The 23,282-nt window shown below is 36.1% G+C and overlaps 2 protein-coding genes across 8 annotated transcripts; both read right to left on the bottom strand.

The window, feature by feature from the left end:
- Positions 1-5,372: 5,372 nt before the first annotated feature.
- Positions 5,373-17,539, bottom strand: LOC122275300 (nuclear transcription factor Y subunit A-7-like). 5 transcript variants are annotated; one of them, XM_043084303.1, is made up of 6 exons: positions 17,194-17,539; positions 10,222-10,273; positions 9,220-9,365; positions 6,577-6,675; positions 6,289-6,453; positions 5,373-6,128 (listed from the first exon to the last, which is right to left on the bottom strand). In XM_043084303.1, exons 2-6 carry the CDS (start codon positions 10,247-10,249, stop codon positions 5,943-5,945), a joined length of 624 nt encoding a protein of 207 aa, XP_042940237.1. In that variant the 5' UTR covers positions 10,250-10,273; positions 17,194-17,539; the 3' UTR covers positions 5,373-5,942. The 5 variants fall into 5 exon arrangements, with proteins under 5 accessions (XP_042940237.1, XP_042940235.1, XP_042940234.1 ...); XM_043084301.1 differs by having other exon boundaries at positions 10,222-10,302; positions 17,194-17,538; XM_043084300.1 differs by having other exon boundaries at positions 10,222-10,285; positions 17,194-17,536.
- A 2,502-nt stretch (positions 17,540-20,041) lies between these two features.
- LOC122275456 (probable WRKY transcription factor 19) lies at positions 20,042-22,914 on the bottom strand. 3 transcript variants are annotated; one of them, XM_043084524.1, is made up of 3 exons: positions 22,079-22,914; positions 21,703-21,975; positions 20,042-21,541 (listed from the first exon to the last, which is right to left on the bottom strand). In XM_043084524.1, the coding sequence occupies exons 1-3, from the start codon at positions 22,211-22,213 to the stop codon at positions 21,527-21,529; spliced, it is 423 nt and encodes a 140-aa protein (XP_042940458.1). In that variant the 5' UTR covers positions 22,214-22,914; the 3' UTR covers positions 20,042-21,526. The 3 variants fall into 3 exon arrangements, with proteins under 3 accessions (XP_042940458.1, XP_042940455.1, XP_042940456.1); XM_043084521.1 differs by having other exon boundaries at positions 21,703-22,877; XM_043084522.1 differs by having other exon boundaries at positions 20,042-21,975; positions 22,079-22,876.
- Positions 22,915-23,282: the final 368 nt, after the last annotated feature.

The following is a 23,282-nucleotide window of genomic DNA, read 5'->3' as shown; positions in this document are numbered from 1 at the left end:
GTTAACAACTTTAAGCAAACATTTTAGCTTTGTCTTTTTTGTCTCTTAAGTTTTGATGCATTCCTTCTTTGTAGCAACTCGAAACATTTTTTCTCTATATAGAGTGTTGCACTCATAAACTTATTAAACCCGGCATGCTTAATAAAAGAGAATGAATATTTATGGTAAAATATCATATAAGAGGCAGTCTCTCTCACCTTATTACGACCATAGGTAAAATTTGACACAGTGAAACACCCCATCTAGCTTCTCAGACTTAATTGTTAAAACTTTCTACTATTTTTTAGAGGCTATGCATGACAAACAAGTTAGTATATGCCTCTTTGCATATTAACAAAAATAGTCTAAAAAGCTTTTACCTCTTTGCATGTCGAAGGACCAAGGTCCCGCCTTAACATGAGTCGATCAATAGTAACTTGGCAAGGCTTTTTATTTACGAAGTGTTAATTTTTTGTTGTTTGCCTCCCTAAATTCAACAAAAATAAATTATTAGGGGTGGCCTCCCATTGTTTAGCTCCACTTTTGATAACATGACCATGCAATGAATTATGATAACACCAATTAATTATAATATATATAGGCTAGCTTAATTATGAGAACGGCCACTTGTTAAAATATAATGTACAAGGAAGTGGCAATTAGACTTACATGCATGGAAGGAGATCAAGAGGAAGAAAGATATCGACCATTGATGATGATATGCATATATATATATATATATTATATGATCATTTACGTATAGTACCTAGTACTACTTGTATAGCTCAGATTGAAATCAGATCAGTAACCTCCATATAATATGTGTTATTTTTTTCATGTGCAGTGCCATCATGAATTCAACTTGCCCTAGTGCCTTTCGCTTTCGACGTATGTGCCAACTGGACAAAAAAAATTAGGGTTAAATCTCATTGCATTAACAATATGCTTTAATTTATTTGCTAAAGCAAACGTTGCCATCTTACGTGTATATATATAGAATCTAAAGCCCCTCAAAATTAAAGTCTTCCAAAGTTTTAAATCTCGAAGCTAGAATCTAACCCTAAATTTAATTCACTTTTTTTTTTTTTGGTTAAGGGATCGACCGCACCAACCGTCCCCTTTTGTGACAATTGAGAGTGTTTCCCACCTCCATCTATCCCTTGGTTCAGAAGAATCCAAGAGAGAGAAAGAAAGAAAAGCAATTGACTTTTAGATCATTTCGCAAAGGTTGACATTTTTACACAAAGGGTTTCTTTCCTGAAAGCATCCAAAGCTCGAAAACACTCATCCAAAGTTGGCTCTCTCTCTCTCTCTCTCTCTCTCTAACAATAGTGTATAATTAATGGGCATATGATGGGAGCTGAAGGAGGAGTCAATGGCTATACACAGACTCACTTGGTGTTTTCCTGTCTCCCCGGAGAGATATATATATATATATATATATTTATATACATAATATATATGATGATCATCAAACCCTTTACTTCCCTTTTCTTTCTTTTTACATCTCCTTTTTTGGAAGATAAGGGACACTCCAATAAAAATAAGGCGCAGGGGACACCGAGACCCCACCATTGGGGCAGGTCCACTGAGCCATGTTCCCATATCACACATTGCGTGATTCTGCAATATTAACAGTGGTGGAAGTTCCTTTCCAACCCCGTTTGAGGGACCCAAAAGTTAATTTGTTTTTTTTTTTCTTTTCAAATGGAGAGGCGGGCGACCCCATTTTGCCATGCACCAAAAGATTGTCATAGAGTCTCACAGAAAAAGACCCCACCCACCACATTTTTTTCTCTCCAGAATTGTGTGCCTTTGCTTCCATTTTACATCTCTCTCTCTCTCTCTCTCTGCGTGAGGTCTTTGTTGGGGGTCCATGCTTGATAAAGGTGTAAAGCACGTATAGACTTGGATATACAGAAAAGAAGGAACCGAACTCGATAGGATGCATGCTCATGTGAGGGAATATATTATAATCTCTGCTTCTAATTATTATGGCACAGTACCATATAATACTTGCTATGATTAGGAGTGGTATTAAAGTATAAGAATTTGATTTGTCAAAACCTCAGAAGAGGAAAGGACAGCCTCAGGGGTAGAAAAGATTACCAGCATGTGTCATGAGACTGCAATAAATGTCAACATAAATACCATTAATAAGTCGTCGACATGACATGCATGCATCACCATGCATTTTTTGTTTGGAAAAATCTAATTCTAAGTGATTCTACTTATCAGCCAATACATTCATCCATTCAATATGTTCACTCATCCAATATGATTAACCAGAAAAAAGATTTTATTAAAAATAATATCAATTTAAATTTTAAATATGAATACATTAATATTAATATGTAAATTCGTTTATACGTAACAAAATGTTTACGTGATATGATTATGGATTTGGATCGGAGTAATTGAGACCACCAACTAATTTAATTAAAAGTGGAGAACGTAAGTCTCTATACTTCGATGAAACAAATTAAATATCTATGTCCTTAGATATTGTAAATTAGCAGTTTTGAGGGGTTTCGAGAAGGTGATGATCATCTGGGGGCTATGGCCAATCAAAATTATAATATGCGTCGTGATTGAATTTATTATATATATATATATGTGTGTATTATCTTCTTCTTCTTCTTTCTTTTTCCTTTATTTTCATTATCGAATTTAAAGTGCATGCAATATTATCGATCGTACGTACTTTCAGCGGCATAGGGTATAGTGTGTTTGGCTTTATTTCTTGGAGGGAAAAAATTGCATGGTTTTGACAAATACACTTGCAACTAAAATTGATCATCACTTGCAACAGTACTAATTCGAGCGTTCCAATTATTTCCTTTGAAGTGATAAAAAAGATTAATGACCTGATCTGGTACTACTTTAATTCCCTGTTGTATGTGTTTCTGAGCGAGTGAATAGTAAGAAACCAAAACAAATTATATAAACTGCTACAGATATAAATAGATTATATAAAATAAACTCACATATTAATATAATTTTATAGAATCTGTTAGATATATTTTATAATAAATTTATAATCTAACGTACTACATCAAATCATATCAGTTTATAAATTTATTTTATGTAATTCTTTTATGACTAAAATATTATATATATATTGAGAGAGAGAGAGAGAGAGAGAGATAAATTGTGCCACCCCCATGAAGCTCGCTGTGATTCAGTAGAAATCGAACCCAGGCCCAAGACACGAGTTGTAATGTAGCCTTGGACTCCAATATTAGAGATTCAAGGAAGAAGCTGTGTAGTCTTAGCTAATTTCAGAGCACTGTATATCCCACGGCCTTGAATATAAAACGTAAACAACAAAACATATATAAATGGAGTAAAACTGATCAATTTGTAATGGTAAACATGGAAGTACTGTAACACAAATGATTAATATTCATTATCTATCAAAACATACATAAACAAATATGTTTGATTCTAAGAAAACGTGCAACGTTAATGTTGTGAAAAATATAATAATCTGAGATTAAAAAAAAAAAAAAAAACTTACACTAGAAGAAACCAATTGAAAAGTAGTTTGGTATCAAAGAACAAAAAAGAGAGAAGTGTAAGATAAGAACTGTTTTTGGAATAGGAAACATGATACATGCATATAAAGGTTAATGGAGGGTGTGGTGCGCATATGAGTAATCTTCAAGTCTTAAAAGGACCATTTAAGTGGTAAAACATACGCTAATATGTCATTCTTAAATCCCACTCTAAACTTTTTTTATTATTTTAATTTTATTAGGTTTATCTTTTGGTTCTTAATTTTCTTGATTTGATTGACATGTTCAGACAACTGAGCTCTGTTACAATAATTAGCTAGCGATCTCATGAAGATTATATATATATTTGTAAACAAAAGGCAAGACTAGCACACACAATCACGCACAAAAACACCAATCTCTCTCTCTCTCTCTCTCTGATGGGACTGATTGGTTTACAGCTTACTGAAACTTTGTTCTGTTGGGTCATGTGGTTTTGAAGCACATCATTGGGGAAGAGAATATAGAGGAGGGAAACAGTTGCAGGCCCAAAAAATAATAAAAAAGAAGTCATTCCACACCTAACTAACGACTGCAGATATATCAGAGATGATAAATAGATCGATCATGCAGTCTCTAAAAAGACAAATCCAAAAAACGTAGAATTCTAGACAAAATTGGAATGATTTCACCGTAGAAACATATATCGGGAATATATATATTATATATAGTTAATGTAAAACAAAAGAAGGTAATAGTGACGTTGAAATTTGAGAACTCAGGCAGTCCCATCTTTGTTGACGAGATAATTGATTGATGAATATCATATCATTTGCATGACCCGCAATCACCCACTTAAAATGGTCAATTCTAAGAGCCACCCTTTTGACTTTTTTTCCGCTCTCTTTTCGGGGACAAGATGGTTTTTACAGTAAGCTTTTGAGTGGGAGGGTTTTTACCACACTCTTATTTCAAGTACGCAGGAGGAGGAAACACGTAGGATTAATGCATTCCCAAGGCCTCATTTTATTCAGGTGAAGTTGAAGGTTTTGCCAACTTTGACCGAGCGGGTAAAAATATTCCATGAAATTATCCATAAAGAAAAATAAAAAAAAGTAAATGGGCAGAGACGGTCTTGAATGCATGCTTCGTGGAAAAGCACTTGCATTCAAATAGGCTCCAGGGGCCCTGAGCTGTATGAAGGGTTATGCAAATGGCAGATTTGATAGAATGACTACTAGCTTCCTTGGGCTAGCTTGCTGGGGTCTCAGTTATTCCACCTCATTTTTATGCCCTACTAGTACAAGGAAATGGGAATTCACATCAAGGAGAATGGCTAAATACTTGGGATGAGCTGCTCCAGTTTAGGAACATAGTTTTTGGATTAGTTCCATTCGAGGTTGGGCTAAAATATAGTTGGTTGAAGAAGTTTCTGACTTGTCCAAGCTCATCCTTCTTGATGGTAATTAGCATACCGGCAATTCACTGTCATGGAAGCTGTTGATCTTATGCACATGAGCTGAGTTTGTGGCGGAAGAATAATGTAGTAACAGTTTGTTGCAGAGTTAACCTTGCATTGCTTGTTGATGCCCTGAGTTGCTAGTTTATCATTCTTTCTTGCACAAAGTAAAATCCATACATAGAGAATTTGTAGCCTGTAAATCCCATCTCAACCCACAGCTAGAATTTGCAAACTTTTTACACAGTATTTGTAATTATTGGATCTACGACAATCCCAGCTCTAGTCTTTGACAGGAGCAAGCTTTCACCCATCCTAGAGAAGCCTGTTCGAGTTATTCCAGCACCAATTAATCAAACGGGAATCTCATCCAGAAAACAACTATCTCTTCCCACCTACCAATAAAGAGCTACAATCCTATAGTTCATTTCTGGTAGTTCAAAGAAGATGCTAACACTTCCATTAGCCATACAACTCTGTACAAATAAATACATTACAAAATACTATGACAAGCACCCCCATAGACTCAACACAATCTAAAAAAAAAACAAATCTAACTTATTCTCCCAGCTGACAACAGAATCCGAGGCCTGATACAAACACCAATGGCCAATCTAATCTTTGCAAAGCTAATGATATACATAACCAAACAATCCACATGACACAACTTTGATGTTAGGAAGTCTTGGCTTTGCCACAGATTTAATCACAAAGATATATGCCCACACAGCAGGCTAACCATCACTCTCATAGGGAAAAAAAAAAGGACAAGCCTTCAAGAAAATCCATCATGGAGAAGATAATAGTTACCGCACTTCAACAACACTATTTCTGCAACCTCCCTACAAACTGGCTACGGGATAAGCTATACATACTATGGATTCTAAGTATAGATTCAGAAGGAAGCAATAGTGAGACTTTTGGGGCCGGAATAGAACCTTGGCTAATTGACACTGTTTATGAATAACGGGTTCATGCAGCCCATCGCATGCGTTGCTTCCAAAAGCTCAAGATGTGCCATCTGAGGAAGCAATATCATTTTTATCAGAGTTGAGATTGATGTTGGACTGTGATTTGTCACCTGATGCCACCTCATTCTGTTGGTTCCCATTTTTCTTTGAATTGAGAAACCGACCCCCACATCCTCGAGCTCTTCTCAATGCATGCAAATGTCGAGATTCATGCAAATATGGCTGCAAGATTACTCTGAGTAATGAGTGATAAATATGTTTAAACTGAAATGATATGGAATTGAGAAATAATGCAATCCCACAGATCTTTTCATAAATTTAGCCAATGAAACTCACTGCAACATTGACGCAAGGGGCAAGAAATTCGTGGCTTATAACAAACCTTTCGTGACTTGAGAACTTTATTTTCCAATTCAGCTTTTGCACGAGACTGTCGACGCCGCATAATGCCATGATATTGTTTCGCATTCACAAAAACAGGTTCCTCAACTGCATCTGAAGGCAAAGGAACCCCAGCTTGCTGAATTCCCATTAACTGAAGATGGACCTAAGACAAATAATTCAATAATGGTTATAAGCAATGTGTGGTGTCAAACTCCAAAATTGCCATACATCATATCACATGGCATCATATGATAACTGTATCGACAAAGCACTAAAGAAAGCATACCATCGGTTGACCATAGGTTTGTGGAGGATATGGCTGTGAATCATATGGGGCAAAGATGCTTCTATAATAGGGATCTGGATATGGGTATACTGCTGGTGCCTTCAACAGATAAGACAAAATCAAATTATTCAAATACTCCATAGTTTCCAAATTTGAATATGAAAACGGGGAGAGAGCCAGAAATCATAATCAGTTGGGTATTCATTGACAACTATTAACACCAGTTCAGTTCTTATACTCTTACATTGAACAAGGAAATCCAGAACTCATACTACCATTTTTGTTTTGATATGCAGAACTCATACTACCTTCAAAGAGAGGAAGGAAAAAACAGAGAGGACAGAGAACAAGAAAGCTAAGCCTATTTTTTTCCCCTTTTGATAAGTGAGCTAAGCCTATTGTTACAAACTCACCATCTCTATTGATTAACCATTTAGAAATTGTCGTCATGCAGACATACAAGTTTATGGCTATTCAACTGTTTTACACACAAGACTGAATTAAAAAAGTATCCTGCTTTCGTTTGACAAGCAGCGTGCACCTGAGTAAACAAGATGCACATGATCCCAAACAAAGTGAAACTTAAGATCTAACATTACAAAGGTCCATAAAATCCAAAATGAAGAGGATGAGCCAGTAGTTGCTATCAATCAATCAAATGAGAATCTCAAAACATCATCTTCAACTTCTTCAGTAGAGTGTTCAATGTCTATAAATCCATGCATTTTATTCATGCCAAATACACCACGTGAGAGATAATGGGACTGAGTTTCATATTACACTACTACAAATCTCATTAAAGCTACATTTTCAACTAGCAAACAAATCTACAACTGACTTAGGCATCGCCTATGAAACCCCAAACAATTTTTTTTTTTAAAGGTGACCACAATAGACAGAATGAAGCAGATGATGGTCATCAAGACGCCCACTCGACTTGCATATACAGCAACAATCCACTAAAATATTTCCCCACTGTTTAAGATTATCCACAGTCAAAGTTGTTACCCTCACTGCCAAAAAATAACCCACTTTTTTTGGAGTATTAGCCGGCCAATATTCCGTGAACTGAATATAATAGCTCCATGAACTGCTCCATCGACTCAAGTTTCCAGTTTTATAAACCTTATAGTTTCAAATGAAGTCAATGATTGAAATGATCAAACATTGACACACATCTATACATTGCAACTTGAAAATGCTTAGAAAATGGACGTTCTAACTTAATCTTCCCACACCATAGACCATTCCAAAAGTGAACTTGATTCCCTAGCCCACTATGAAGCTAATATGTTTGGAGAACTGTTCCCAACACCCTTCTAACAATGATGAGAGTGCAACATAGTTGCCTACATTATGGAGCTTAATTTTTACCACTGCCAATCGACTTTTGTCTTTCCTCTGGTTTTATTCAAAGAATAAATAAAATAAAAATAATTCATTACAACTTAATTGAGATGTAATAAAAAAGGATCATCCAGTAAGATGATCTGGAAACAAAGAAATTGAAGAATGGTTTCGAGCAAGTCAAAGATAGCTAAATGAATTATCTCACCATCGTTATCATCTTTGGAAAAAAGACAATAAGCCTATTCTTTCTCCCATTTGGAGAAAGTCCAAATGGTGGTTGCCACTGCTACCAACCAATTGCCAATTTATTTTTTTATTTTTTTCAATGTCGGGAAACCTCTCCAAGGCAGAGCCCTTTGGACCCACTCTTGCTGAACAAACCCCGGTCCCGTACACCGCACCAGTTACCACTTGAGCATCACCAAGGCAAAACCATTGGAAACACCATAAATGCCACTTTACACACACGGACACACACACACACACACATTATATACATGCAAATTAATTTTAATAAGTAATAATGTATTAAATTACAAGAAAAAGAAAAAAATATAGCAATCATTACACTCAAAAAGAAAATTTTTTAAAACAAGCAAGTCACATAGTACTCCATATTGGTCAATGACACGTCATATCCTCTAAAACATCAGAAACCTGAATAGCATCAAGAGCACAAAACAGCTCATTGTAGCGTCCAATTCCCAATCAGACATTCCTATAGAATATTAGACCAGTGCGAAATCCCTACCGATCAATCAATAAGGCTCCCTACTGTTGCTTTCTTAGTCATAGCATAAGGATACCCTACTTCTGTAACTCATCGAGTATAATATATCCTGAAGTGTGGTGGATCTCCTGGCGTGTTGGAGAAGACAGTTTCATTGCAATCATTGTGAAGTTTTGAGAAAATTGGTCCTGGCTTGCTTAATGCGATGCATGTGGAGAGGATGAGATAATCGACGTTTTAAAGATTGTGAGAAATCAGCGGATGAGCTCAAAGGTTTTTTCAGAACCTTTTATTTTTATATTTTTAGGTGGACACTAATATTAGTGATACTGCTCTTTGCTATAAAGATTTTCTTCTTCATTTTCCTTCTAACTTTTTAGGTTTATCCATTGTATTATTGTATACTTCTTGTGGACATGGATTTCACAACTTTTTGAGATCGAATTAAATTTAGTTTACTTATAAAAAATACACAGCTGAAAAACACTTTGGACAAAGATGTTGCAAGTGGAATATGTTGAGCAGTAAACTAATACTTTAAAAATTGACTTTCAAAATAGTACCAAAGCATGCGCTGCTCCAAGCTGCTGAGGTGTTTGATACTGAACATTTTGACTACTAATACCAGGATGAGACATTCCAGTTGCAGGAGACAAAGACTGAATCTGAGATTCTGAATGCTTTTGCTGCTCATCAGCTTCACTATTATCTGGACAATCATAAGTTTACAGTAAATTACAAATCTTATGAAGAATTGGACAAAATTAAAAGAAAAAGGATATATGTAAAGCAAAAAAGAAACTAGAAACAAGTAAAACAAAACCTAAAGGGACCAAGCTTTACAACTGAAGTGAGGGACTTCACAATTTTGAAAATCAGCCTGGTCAATCAGCTTTTACAAGCAATCAGAGAAAGTTGTAAGTTTCTTCAACATCAATAATTATCGCAGCACAAGAGCAATGCATGCTGTAAGGCAATATTCCCATGGATGTTAGGCACTTTGACGTCATCACAAGTGGAAATATTGTGAGGTGGGATTGGGTAAGTCGTAGGTTAAATCTAGCCAATGAAAAATAATTACCATGGAAGGTAACATGCAAAAAATGCCCTCTATAAACAAAGATGCTCTCTTGACTAGTTCAGATAACATGAACAGCCTTTGGTTCTGTTGGTTGAATAGCATCAGTTTCTAACTCATACTGGAGATCCTAGTATAAAATTGTTAGAAAAGCATGATTGAAAAAGAGGATTGTATTTTCGCTGATTAGAGTTATTGTCTCACTTTGGAGAGAAGGTTGATCTCACTTCAGAAAGATAAATGAAATTGAAAACGAAAAAAGAAACAATTCCACATATTGAATGAAATTAAAATAACGAAATTTCCATATTAAAGAATCCAGTAGAAAAAAGTGATAATTCAGTAAGACTGGTTCTCAAAACATAATAAGCTAGCTCAATTAGATCAAAATCAGAATTATGACTGCATAAGTTCAATGGGATCATAAAAGAATGGTGGAAAGGGTAGCACAGATTTATGATTTCGACCAAGTTATCATAGAGAATACCGGAAAGATCATTTGCAGAAGAAGTCATGAGGCTGTAATGCACACTGAATCCCTGGAGTAAAATCTGGCAGTACAATCAGACTGTCAAAGTAGTAGCAAATCATTCTAGAGAGACTATTTAAAACAAAAACCATGTCACCAGCTCATTGGCCCAAACTAGGAACTTTTAGGCAATATTCAAAATAGCATTGGAAGACAGATGACTACAGAACAAACCAACTAAAATACCATACATAAATAGCAGCACCATATGATATCGACTGATCATATATATACTTTTTTATCAGTAATATCGACTGATCATATATGACATTAACAGATCTAATTAACAATTTTTCTCACAAATAACTTGGAGTAATTAACAAATACCACAGTGATGTGATTGATTTCAGAAAACTATATTTTATTCTATTAGTTACAGCTACTTTTTTTTTGATAAGTAAACAGTAGTATTAATAATAATAGGCATAGCCCAAGAACACAAGAAGGTATACAAGATGTAAGACCTATCTAGGTGGCTATAGTAGTCACTAGAAACTTGTGTACATTTAGGCCATTAAAGTCTATAGCTAGAGACCACAGAAATAAAGTGCTGAAAAATAAGATACAAAGCTCCTCAGCTGTCCTCTCCTTATCTTCAAATGTTCGTTCATTTCACTCTTGCCAAATGCACCACATAATGCAGATAGGTACCATCTTCCACACAACTTTGATATGTAGATCTCCCCCTGGCATCGCCGAACTGGCTAATAATTCAACTACTGACTTCGGCATCACCCAATTTAACCCTACTCGACGGAATACTTCACACCACAAGGCTCTAGCTGTCTCACAATGTAGCAGGAGATGATTCACTGACTCACCAGCTTTCTTACACATACAGCACCAATTAGTAATGATTACCCGCCGCTTCTGCATATTATCGGTAGTCAGAATCTTACCCAGGGCTGCTGTCCAAATGAAGAAAAGTGTTTTGGGCGGTGCTTTATTCCTCCACAATCTTCTCCATGGAAACGGAGCATTCGGTATATCTGTAAGGGCCTTATAATAAGAGCGAACCGAGAAAATACCCTTACCCGTATGTTTCCACCACAGCTTATCTTCATGCAATCCATTCAGCTTCATAGAGTACACTAGGTTGAAAAAATCCACGAAACTGTTTACTTCCCAATCATGTGCTGCTCTATAAAAAGTGATGTTCCAGTGAACTTGATCCCTTGAGCGAACCAGCTTTCTCTCCGTACACTTTCTCCCTCATGATGGTTAGCTTTATTTAGTTGCTTTGGTTGGGGTAGTTAACGACGGTTCTCACGGCGGTGATTAGTTAGGTTCTAGTTATACGCTATGCAGTGGTGTAAGGAGATAGTTATTGATTCAAAATGCTTCACTCTTGTAAAGGAGGGGGGCAGGGTGGTTATCACAGAAAAAACTTGGAGGATGGTGGCAAAGATAGCTTTGGGTCCATCAACGGTGCAGTGGCTAGCAAAGGCCATGGCGGTCTGTTCAAAGGAAGAACAAAAGGAATTTTATACCTCAAAAAGGGAAGGTAGCAGTAGTTTCATTGCTCAACGGTGTTCAAACTCGAGAGGTCGTTATTTGGCAGTGGTAGAGTATGGAGTTGGTGGGAGGAGGAACTTCATATTCATACCTGAGGAAGAAGGAAATGGGTGGAATAAGATGGGGGAGGTGCTGTGGGATTTTGTTGATGAAAAGAGAAAAATCCAAACTGAGGACAGTCGAAAGAAGTCGATAGTCAAGCAGTGGTTGGTGCAATCACAGCCTCGGTCCTACAAGGAGGCACTGATGGTGGAGCAACCACAGGAGCAGCGAACTGAAAATGAAGGATCACTCGTACAAAAAGGTATGGCTTTGGGTCAGGTCCTTGGCAAAGAGACGTGCCCGGTACAGTGGCAGAGTTGTAGCAGACAGGTAGGTGGAGTGTCTGAAGGGGAAATGTTGAATTTGTTGTGCGAAGCAAAAACACATATTATAGATCTGCTCATGAAAATAGAGTTCTTATTAAATAAGGAGTTGGGGCAGGCCTAGAATGGGCCGGATATGGGCCTAGAAGGGAAGGAGCTTAGGGCCACGAGGCCTTTTAATCTGGGCAGCAAGGGACTGCGGGTAAAGGCCCTCTTAGGAAGCCTAATGACCCGGCCTCAGCTCACGGGCCGTTAGCACATAAAACCTGGAGGATCCGTAACCCGAGATCCGACCTGTCTACGTTCTCAGGACAGAAATTAACGACGACCCATGCTCAAGCCGAACAGATAACGACGGCGAAAATTATCCCGGCAACACAGACATCGCCGGCGAGAAGGGTGGAACAGATTTTGCCGTATCGTGTGGAGGAAAAAGAGGAGATCCAGTCTCCAATAGTTCTTTTCCCAGATATCTACGCATAGTCTCCAATAATACGGTGGAGTTTTTTTCTCAAATGGAGATACATGGTTCAGAGGGAGAACACCTAGACCTTTTCTCATAACACGGATTCGAATGGAATAAGGAGACCATGGAGGAAAACGAAAAAAATCAGCTCCCGAGAGCTTTTCCACTTGCTGTTGGTGGACAGAACATTTCGGATAGCATAAGGGAGGATCCTACGGCTCAAAGTAATGAAATAATAATGGTCCCTGACTCTCAAGAGTTAAACCAGCCGATAACCTTAAGGGAGGTACCTGATATTCCATTTGAAACCATCTCAGATGGAGTGGAGACAGGGAACACAATGGTGGAATGGGAAGGCCATAATCAGTGTGAAGGGCAGGGGGACAAGAATCCATTCCCTTTAGACTGTCTTTTACCAAATGAATGTGAGGTGTCGAATTGGGTATTCTACAAGGTTAAAGATATTCAACAGATAGTGGGCATGGAGTGTGTGGGCTATGAAGAACAGTTTTTGGCTCTTCTCACGGCCATTGAGGTGGGTCACTCGCATTCTAAAAATAAAGGAGCCAAGAAAAGAAGAGAGCTTAAGAGATTGAATTGGTCATTGAATGAGGGTAGTTCAAGCCGTGATAGGGTCAAAGGGAAGGGTACGTTTGTTTTTTTATGAAGTCAAAAATAGTGTCGTGGAATGTTCGGGGGCTAAATGAGAACAATAAGCGCTCTCGCATAAAAAAATTGCTACGGGAATGGTGGATGGATATTGTATGTTTAAAGAGACCAAACTGAAACTGGTAACCAGAAAAATAGTGAGAAGTGTATGGCATTGCCCATACGTAGACTGGATCTATTTGGCTTCGAATGGGGCTTTGGGGGGTATTCTGGTGACGTGGGACAAAAGGGTGATGATGAAGAGGAAGGAGTTCATAGGGGAATATATGGTGGCCGTTTCTCTTAAGATGGTGGAAGATAACTTTTTGTGGGCTTTTGCAGGAATTTATGGACCGAATGTTGACAACGTCAGACATCAACTCTGGGAAGAAATTGCGGGGGTACACAGCTGGTGGGATCTCCCGTGGTGCATAGGAGGGGACTTTAACATCACAAGTCTCCCTAGTGAAAGATCGGGTGATAGTCGTATATGACCAGCCATGACAAAGTTTTCCAACTGCATCTTTGAGTTGAACTTGGTGGATTTACCACTTATCGGTGGCCCATTTACCTGGTCCAATAGTCAGACATGGTCACGGTTGGATAGATTCTTAATATAGCCAGAGTGGGAATGTCAGTATCCAGAGGTTTGTCAGAGGAGATTGCCGCATCTATGCTCATGCTCAGATCACTTTCCAATTTTACTGGATGGCAAAGGCATTCAAAGTGGGCGTAGTTACTTCAAGTTTGAAAACATGTGGCTTAAAAGCGAGGGTTTTGTGGATAGGGTAAGGCGTTGGTGGTCCTCTTATTTGTTTAATGATACTCCTTCCCATATACTTGCAGGCAAACTAAAGGCTTTAAAGGAAGATTTAAAGCTGTGGAATTCCCAATCTTTTGGTGATCTAGGGGAGCAAAAGAAAAACATGATGGAAGAGTTACAAGTTCTTGAAAGGATCAATGAAGGTCGATCTCTCACCGTAGAGGAAAGATCAAGAAAGGTAGAATTGACTTTAGAGCTGGAAAGGGTATTATCTTTTGAAGAGATATCTTGGCGACAGAAATCAAGAGCTTTGTGGCTGAAAGAAGGGGATAGAAGTACAAAATTCTTCCATAGAGTGGCAAACTCTCATAGGAGGAATAATACCATTGAGATGCTGAATATAAATGGTAGAGAGTGTACTGAGGCCCGTGTGATACGAGAACATGTGCTGAATTTTTTCCAACAACTATTTAAAGAAAGAGAGGGATGGAGGCCAAAAGTGGATGGTCCTTTTTTGATTCCATTGAGCCACAGACAGCAGCAAGGTTGGAAAGAGCGTTCGAGGAAGAGGAGATATATGAAGTGATCAGACAAATGGGGAAAGACAAAGCGCCAGGACCAGATGGTTTTTCGATGGGATTCTTCCATACTTGTTGGGAGGTGATAAAAGAGGATATGTTGAATGTCTTTCAGGAATTATTCTCATCTAGGAAATTTCAGAAAAGTTTGAATACAACTTTTATTGAATTAATTCCGAAGAAGACCGAGGTTGTGGAAGTGAAGGATTTTAGGCCTGTTAGCCTCATTAACGGGGTCTATAAAATTATTTCAAAGGTACTACCAAACAGGTTGGGAGAGGCCATTGGTAAGATAATCTCAAAGCCACAAAATGCCTTTGTTAGGGGTCGTCAAATTCTGGATTTGGTATTAATAGCCAATGAATGTTTGGATAGTAGACTAAAATCCGGTATGGCAGGGATTATTTGTAAATTAGACATGGAAAAGGCATATAACCATGTAAATTGGGACTTTCTTATCTATCTACTGAGGAGGTGTGGATTTGGGGAAAAATGGTGTAGGTGGATCAGATGGTGCATTTCAACAGCAAGATTCTCAATTCTGATTAATGGCAGTCCATAATTTTTTTTAACAGCTCAAGAGGTTTAAGACAAGGGGATCCGTTGTCCCCACTTCTCTTTGTTATCATCATGGAGGCCCTGAGTAGGATGTTAATGGCTTTAGTTACCAATGGTTTGTTGGTTGGTTTTTCTGTGGGTGATCTGAATAGGGGCCTTATCTCGATCTCTCATTTACTTTTTGCTGATGATACTTTAATTTTCTGTGAGGCTGAACAAGAACAACTTAGTATTCTGAAAGCGTTATTGTTATGCTTTGAAGCAGCATCAGGTTTGAGAGTAAATTTTGATAAATCAGAATTAGTACCAGTTGAGAATGTTAGTAGATCTCGACAGTTGGCTAACACATTGGGGTGTAAGGTAGCCACTCTTCCTATGACATATCTGGGTGTAAGCATTTACTGAAGCTACTTACTATGAGATATATACTCATTCATGAATTGAGAGATATCAGCACTTATTTTTTTTGTAGCAAAGCACCAGAGCTTCCTCATGACACCAAATAATGGACAAACTGACATAAATGTTCATAAAAGTTGGTTTAGCTTTGACAAACCATTCAAAATAAGCAAACTCAATTCCCTTTTTTTATTGCATGCCTGAAATGTTTTCTTTAATTAAGATCAGAAAGTATAACCCCCTTTTTTTTTTTTAATATTCATACACACATGCATATAAAAGGACAGAAAGATGGATGGGCAAATTATTATCAAAAGAAAAAAAACTATGCTTTTAATGGCAATTAGATTGTTTAAAGTTGATAGTGGCCAACGAAAAAATAGCTTCTATTGGATATTTTGTTAGGGTTCCTGGAGGCAAGAGAAAGAACAGAGGAAGAACCCTAGAAGAGATCTGAGATGTCGATGGGAACTGAAGTGTTTAACTGATGTAGTCTTTAGTTATGCAACTCAAAACGGTGCGTGCAAGTCAGAGAGGTAAAATGGTGTGCCTTGAGATGATAGAGCTGGAACCCATGGTCCTGAACAAGTCGTTTTATTTGTTTTCCTTGTTTTAGTTAAATGCCACGTTTCAATTAGTGAAACCGTGCGTTTTGAGTCCTGTGACACGAGTCTATTTCTGCTGTCATTTTAATTTCTGCTTTAGTTTGTTATGAATGTGTCAGTGTCAGAGGGAATATAAGGTAGTGGAGAGCAGAGAAAGGATTATTGATGAATCTGTAATTTCTGAACTTTCATGGAGGTTGGAATGCCTCGAACATTCCAGTAGAATTTGAATGAACGTATGACATTATTTTCCCTCATTTTCATCTCCCTTTCTTCTCTTCGTAATTTCTGGTTATTTTCCATAGCAAGAATCCTCTTCAGCTCTAGTGAGGTAGCTGACATATTTAATCGCACAAGCATATGAATATACTCAGTCTAACAAAGATAATAGATATAGTTAATTGAAATCAAATTAAATTGGTATGGCTAAAGGAACATTGCACGATAGTCAAAAATCAGTTCTTGCCACCGTACTGCTAACGTAGAAATCAACTCAATCAAACCAAAAAATTCAACTAAATTCACACAGTTAAACCTGAAAAATCAGCTCATTCATACTCTAAAAAAGCTCATTTAATCATGTAGATACCGCACATTCATAAACTAAGATAATTTATGTCAATAAACAAAATGTGCAAATGCGACCACTTCCAATTTCTTCAATTTCCAAAGTAACAGCAAGAACTCAAACACATGGATCACCAGAAACCAAAACGCACAAAAAATCATAAAAACCCCTAGGTACGCATGGTTGCCGAGAAACCGTCAGAAAAGAAAGGAAAACAAAATAAAACTCAGAATCCAATGGTCAAATTTCAACCTCTCAATTGTTCTCAAGCATTTTAACCCAGCTACTAAGCAGAGAAAAAGACGGCTGATTAAGAGCCGAAGCATCAGAACACTGACAGAGTCCAAGAATTATTTTGAAAAAAAAAACTGTTTCTAAGTTTAGTGTTAATTCCGAACGACCAAACATGTTTGAAAAAGAAGAAAGGACAGGGGGAATTGGACGAACTAGGGTTTCGAAACTTACCCCCAATTGGGAAACTTCACAGGAGACTTAATAGGCGATAATTCTGGTCGGGTGCAGGTAATGAAATGAAATGAAATTCCGAATCGGAAAACGAAAGTTTAAAGGAACTGGAAGTTCTGGAATTCCTTTTACCGCCGTGCTTCACTGCTACCCATCCATTTCACACGGCCGTTTTGCCCTTTTCTGCTTCCCAAATTATTTACCATCTGGCCATGTACCATTCTTTACAAAAACATATATACAGAGAGAGAGAGAGAGAGAGAGAGAGAGAGAGAGTTTTGGGCCGAGATACGGGTGCTTTCCGTCAGGGGAGTGGGGCTGACCGTGAAGTGGAGGGGCTAATTTGTGCGGGGGCCACGAAGTGGGTGGATGGGATTTGAGAGGTAACGACTGACCGTCATCGTCTTCCCAAGTTCCGTTTGTGAAAATGTACGGATCAGCTGCACGTGAGACCACGGGAGAGGATGTGGTCTAGTCGGTATCAGATTAAAAAAAAATTAAAAAAAAAACGAGAGTTCATGTTTAGAAAGAAAAAGAAAAAACCCTTTTTAACCTTGATTTCACCCGTACGAAGTTAAATGTCGGTTGCAGAATTGATTTTAAGGTACGATTTTAACGGATGAGGTGAATTAAAATAAAAGATAAAAGTTAGAAATTAAATAAAATATTATTATAATATTATTTTTTTAATAATATTATTATTTTAAAATTTAAAATAATCGAATTATTTATTATATTTTATTTAAAAATTTAAAAAAATTATAATAATGAGATAAGATGAGATTAAATAGTTGTTATATCCAAACAAAGCTTTTAAGTATTCTTAGATATTCTCTTTCCTAACATCATTCAAATAAAAAATATTTTTAAATTTTAAATTTTTAACTTTTTCATCTAATATTATTAAATCATTATAACTTTTTTAAACTCCTAAACAAAACACACAAAAAAGATAAGTAATGTTATGTACAAATTTCAAATATATAAATCTTTTGTAAAAACGTGGATCCCATCAAGAAAAAGTGAATTTTTCACACTTTTTTTATGATGGTGTTTACTTTTTTATAAAAGGCTGGCGCAAGGTTAATGCATTTAGATGTTGTATATATCTTTTCTCAAAAAATATTTTTCTTTTCAATTTTTATAAAAAAATAAAAAATAATATTCAAATAATATTATAGTTTTATAATATATATTTTTTAACTTTTTATCTCTTATTTTTTAAAATTCAATAAAATATTTTAACTCAAATAATTTGATAGGGGTGCTACCCTCACTATACGGTGCGGGATAACCCCCCCACACCTCACCCCGCCCCGCCTAATTTTCACTTTAAATATAAACTACATTTTATTATATTTAAAAATTATTTCTAGATCCAAAAGTAATCAAAAATATATTTTTATATCTAAATTATAAATTTAAATTTTATAAATATGACTATAATTTAAAAATTTTGTAATTTTTAAATTTGCTAGTGCATATTTTATGTAAGTTGTAGTGTAGTAGTTTTAAACTATATAGTTTTTAAATTTGCTAATGCATATTTTGTAAACAAGTCTAACAAATTGTAATATATATATTATATACACAATTTGTAAAATATAAAGATATATTTATATTTATATATATAAACATATATTTATGTTTTTGTATATATATAAATATTTATGTTTTTATATATATATATATATATATAGGAGGAGCGGGTTTGGGCCCTCCCCACCCCTGCATCTAGTCCCCCTAGCGGGGGTAGGGTAGCGACCCCGCTACCCACTCTTACAATTTCATACAATTTCACTAGTATTTATAAATACACTAAAATATCCTAAATATCCAAATAGGCTTTAAATGATTGAGAAATATTTAAAGAATAAGTTTATTTGTAAATATTTTTATTTAGACACTACACATATTATTTATGAAAATATGTCACATCAATTTAAATAAATAATTATAGTATTTTGACAAATACAATGTATCTTCAGATGAGTAGTGTGAAGGACATTAGATTTGTAAGTAATGTTAAAGATAGAAGTCTAAAGTGTACAAGTTATATGCAGTTTTTTTGAAAAATACAATGGGATTTGTTATTAAAAAAATATTTTTTCACTTACACATCTTAAATATGTACAAATCATTTTTCGATTTGTAGATAATATAAAATTCATATTAAAAAAGTTTCCCTACTGCCTTGTTAGAAACACGAGTTAAGAACAGAGCACATAAAAATGCAGTATGCAATGCAGTCTTTGCAAGATATTCAAATGTCCCTCTTTGTTGCCTACGTTTGCAAGGAGGCATTGCCACTTTGGGTCTAATTTACTCTAATTTAGAGATAGAGATAGTGAAGCTGTAATTGAGGGATGTGACAAGGTATTTTTGATGATGCAATTTTAACTCAAAAGTAATGTTTTGTAAAAGTTTAAGTATATAAGTCTCATACAGACATTTTATAAAAATTAAATCAACCTTTAAAAAAAAAGTAAAAAAATATTTTTTTTATAAAATTTATTTATTTTTATAAAAGGCTTGTACGAAACTTGATACTTAAGATTTGTATATAGCATTACTCTTGATTCAAAATGAATAGTTTAACTATCAAAATGAATAAAATAACTATCAATTATTTTATTTTATTTTTTATAAAATGATATCACAAATTCATTAAAAAACAATTTCTTAACTATTAAGTAAAAAATAAATAATAAAAAAACATAATTCGTTAGAAATTATCGGTAGACATCTTGGACGACTTTATCATTTTCCTTAAAAAGAAAAAAGTGATTACACAATCTCTCAGTCTTTTCACAAAATAAGTTAATAATAAAGCAACCAAAGCGAAGTGTAAAGAAAACAGATAATAAGATTTCAACACTGATACGTCAAAATAAATAAGTTTAATGAATGTTTTTTAAAAGTCCTTAAATCATAAAATTCACTCATTTCTTATTCTTCATCATCTTCATCTGTCGTGGTTGGCAACATTTATTGTTCTTCTTCTTCTTCTTCTTCTTCTTCAACTGTGTTTGGCAACTTCTGTAATTAGAACAGTAATTTCGGATTACCCTTAGATCATCATCCGTGTTGTTGAATACAAAATGGACCCCCAATCTTTTACTAAATTTATCCCCGTCCTCTATTCTGCCTTTGACTAGAAAATCAAGTGAAACTCGAAAGTAATCCCCAATATTGGTCTCACCCTGCCCCTTCAAGTTACCACGTGGAACACACAACAGCCACATGAGATCATCTGATTCCACTACTCTGCGGGGGTATATCTGTATCCATTCATACAATCGACCATTGATATTGACCCTGATCATGTTGTCATGACAGGGCGCCTCTCTAAAAGCATCCAATTTCAACACAATACCGATAACCAAACCTGCTAACTTGGCTTTTTTAGGTGAAGGCATTCGGAAACACATCTCATTCTCCCTAGTTTTATGGCTAAACCATTTTGGTAACTCCCTTCCTCCAACTTTCAATCTAATTCCCATTTTTCCACAGAATCTATATACCACAGGAATCATCATCGTTAAATTATCGATGAAGGATTTGCCACCACTATTTGCATTCATTTGTTGAAGCCCCTCACAATCCTTCAATCCAAGGGATTGCAAATGGGTAAATCTAGTGAGACATGCAGGGATGCTAACGAAATTGTTTCTTGATAGATCCAAAAATTTTAGCATGGAAAGGCAATGAAGACTCTCGAGGAAATCAACTTCTGCTAGATTACAGTAAGAGATGTCCAACTCTGTCAAAGATGGAAACCCAACAGAGAGCCTCATATCTTTAGTTTTGTTCCTCTTTAATGAAGCCAGCCAGCCCGAACTTCTTGATGATGATGACGACGACGATTTTGGAAACCTTCCAAGGTTTGTGCAACCCCAAAGACAAAGACACTTGAGACGCGGCAACTTAGAAATGCTTCTAGGGAGATCTCTAAGCTTCTTGCATGAATGTATTTTTATCCATTCAAGCCCAATGAGATATTCAACTAATGAAGGCAGTTCTTGAATGGGACTTTCGATAAAAAGAATTTTCCATAAATAAGGAATTTCTCCCACAATATTTGGAAATTTCTCAATACTTGTGCCAACATGACATGCTAGGAATTGAAGGCGTGGCAACTTCAAGTGAGGAAGATGTCTAAGTTTAGAGCAATTTCTAACATCCAAACTATAGAGTTTGTTTAGAAATCCAATAGATTGATGAACCTCAACTAAATTCCAACAGCCTCTAAGATCCAAGCTCTCAAGATTTGCCATCATTGAGACATCGGGGATGCACTTCAAGTATTCACAGCAAGAAAAATTTATTTTTCTCAAATTTCACAAACCTGGAAAATAAAGGTGAAAGGACCAATGTATCGGCTTCCAGGAAATACCCATTTAATTTCTTTTTTATAGGTAAATTTTTTAAAAGAAAAGTTGATCCAGACATCTGAATTCTTATTTTAAGATCCAGAAAAGAGATAAAATATTTAGATCATAACTTTACCTTTATTCCTTCAATTTGCTTGATTTTACTGTGATACATGTTGAGAGTAACAAGTTTTTGAGGATGAAAATTGGACGGCAGAGATGGTGACGGGTATGCAGCCCAATCAAGCAATCTTAGCTCATTAGATAAACTTTTAGGACCCTCTGAAAAGCATGCATGACAGATTATAAGCAGTCTAAGCCTTTTCATTTTTGTAAAGGCTCTAGGATTCAACAAAATATGTTTTTGCCCGAGCAAATCTAGCTTTATGCCTTGAATTGCATTAGTTCCCTAATAAATCATAGAACAAATGGACTAAAAAGTATTAGGATTCAATTGATAGAAGAATAAAGTGATAAAATTGATAGAACAAGTGGACTAAAAGTGCTCTTACCATGTTTTCAATTAGAATGTGGAGAATATCCTCATGAGACCATAATCGGCTTTGCTTTCCTGGCTCGTTGGGAGATTCTTGATGAACAATATTCCTACCCATCAATTGTTCCCCAAACTGCATCAAGTCATGCATTTGCAATTCGTTTTCGTATCCAATATGCACCAAAGATCTTTCAATGAGAACTTGTATTCCAATAACTGCATCAAAATCGCTTGCTTCCAAAACTTTAGTTACGTATACATCACTTCTCCAAACTGTTTCCACACATTTGAAGGATCCACGTCATAGAAAATGGGTCAAACCATTTGGCCAAATGATTTTCGACACTTGGGAATCTTGACGAGTTCATCTAAGCACCAAGTGGAAGTGGCATAGTTCTTAGAGAAGACGATAATGAAAATCTTAGATTGTTCGATGGCTTCCAAAAGCGCGGGGGAGATTTTGTCTCCCTTCCGAAGATCCACGTTATCTTTGAAGGTTTCGATTCCCTTTTCAAAGAGAGCATGATGTAGGTAATCGGTAAAGGTATTGCGGTTATCTTCCCCTTTGAAACTCGGAAACACGTCATGATTACAAGGATGGGAAGAAGAAGGGGAGGAGAAGGAGACATTTGGGATGACCATAGAAGAGATTGAAAGCTTGGTAGCTTCTTTGAAGGAAGAAGGGTAAGGAGTTACTGAGTGTAGAGAGACTTGTGAGTAGAGAGGTTTCTATTAAGAAAGTGGATCAATTAAATGATTTGAGTGGGTCACTGTCACTGTGTAATTAAACTCTCATGAAATTTCCTTGGCATTACCGAAGAAGTTGCTTACTTTCAAACCGATCATCAAATTTCTTCTTCTTTGTTGAAAAGGTATGCATTACTGAAGAAAGACTTGTCGTCAGTCTATATTTTCCCATCTGTCTGTCTTCCGCCGAATATTGAATCCATGGTTTTTTAGTGAGTACCCACACGTCGTTTTTTCTGTGAACAATGAATACAGTTCATTACATTTCCTTTAATTTTTTTTTATCTGAATTGAGTCGGTCAAACTTGGACTTACATGATTACATCAAGTTGGAGTTTATGTTTACGAAAAATTTATTTAATATTTTAAAAAATTTGGCCGACCAATTATTTGGATAAGTTAAATTATTTCTATTAAACGAATTTTGAGAAAGAAATTTGGGCTTCTTTTTATAAACTAACATCAAAATTTGT

The sequence above is a fragment of the Carya illinoinensis genome, chromosome 9 (genome assembly GCF_018687715.1).
Source record: "Carya illinoinensis cultivar Pawnee chromosome 9, C.illinoinensisPawnee_v1, whole genome shotgun sequence".
Taxonomy (NCBI): Eukaryota; Viridiplantae; Streptophyta; class Magnoliopsida; order Fagales; family Juglandaceae; genus Carya; species Carya illinoinensis.
Note: the sequence above shows the minus strand (reverse complement) of the source record. Positions and strands in the feature narration are given on the sequence as shown.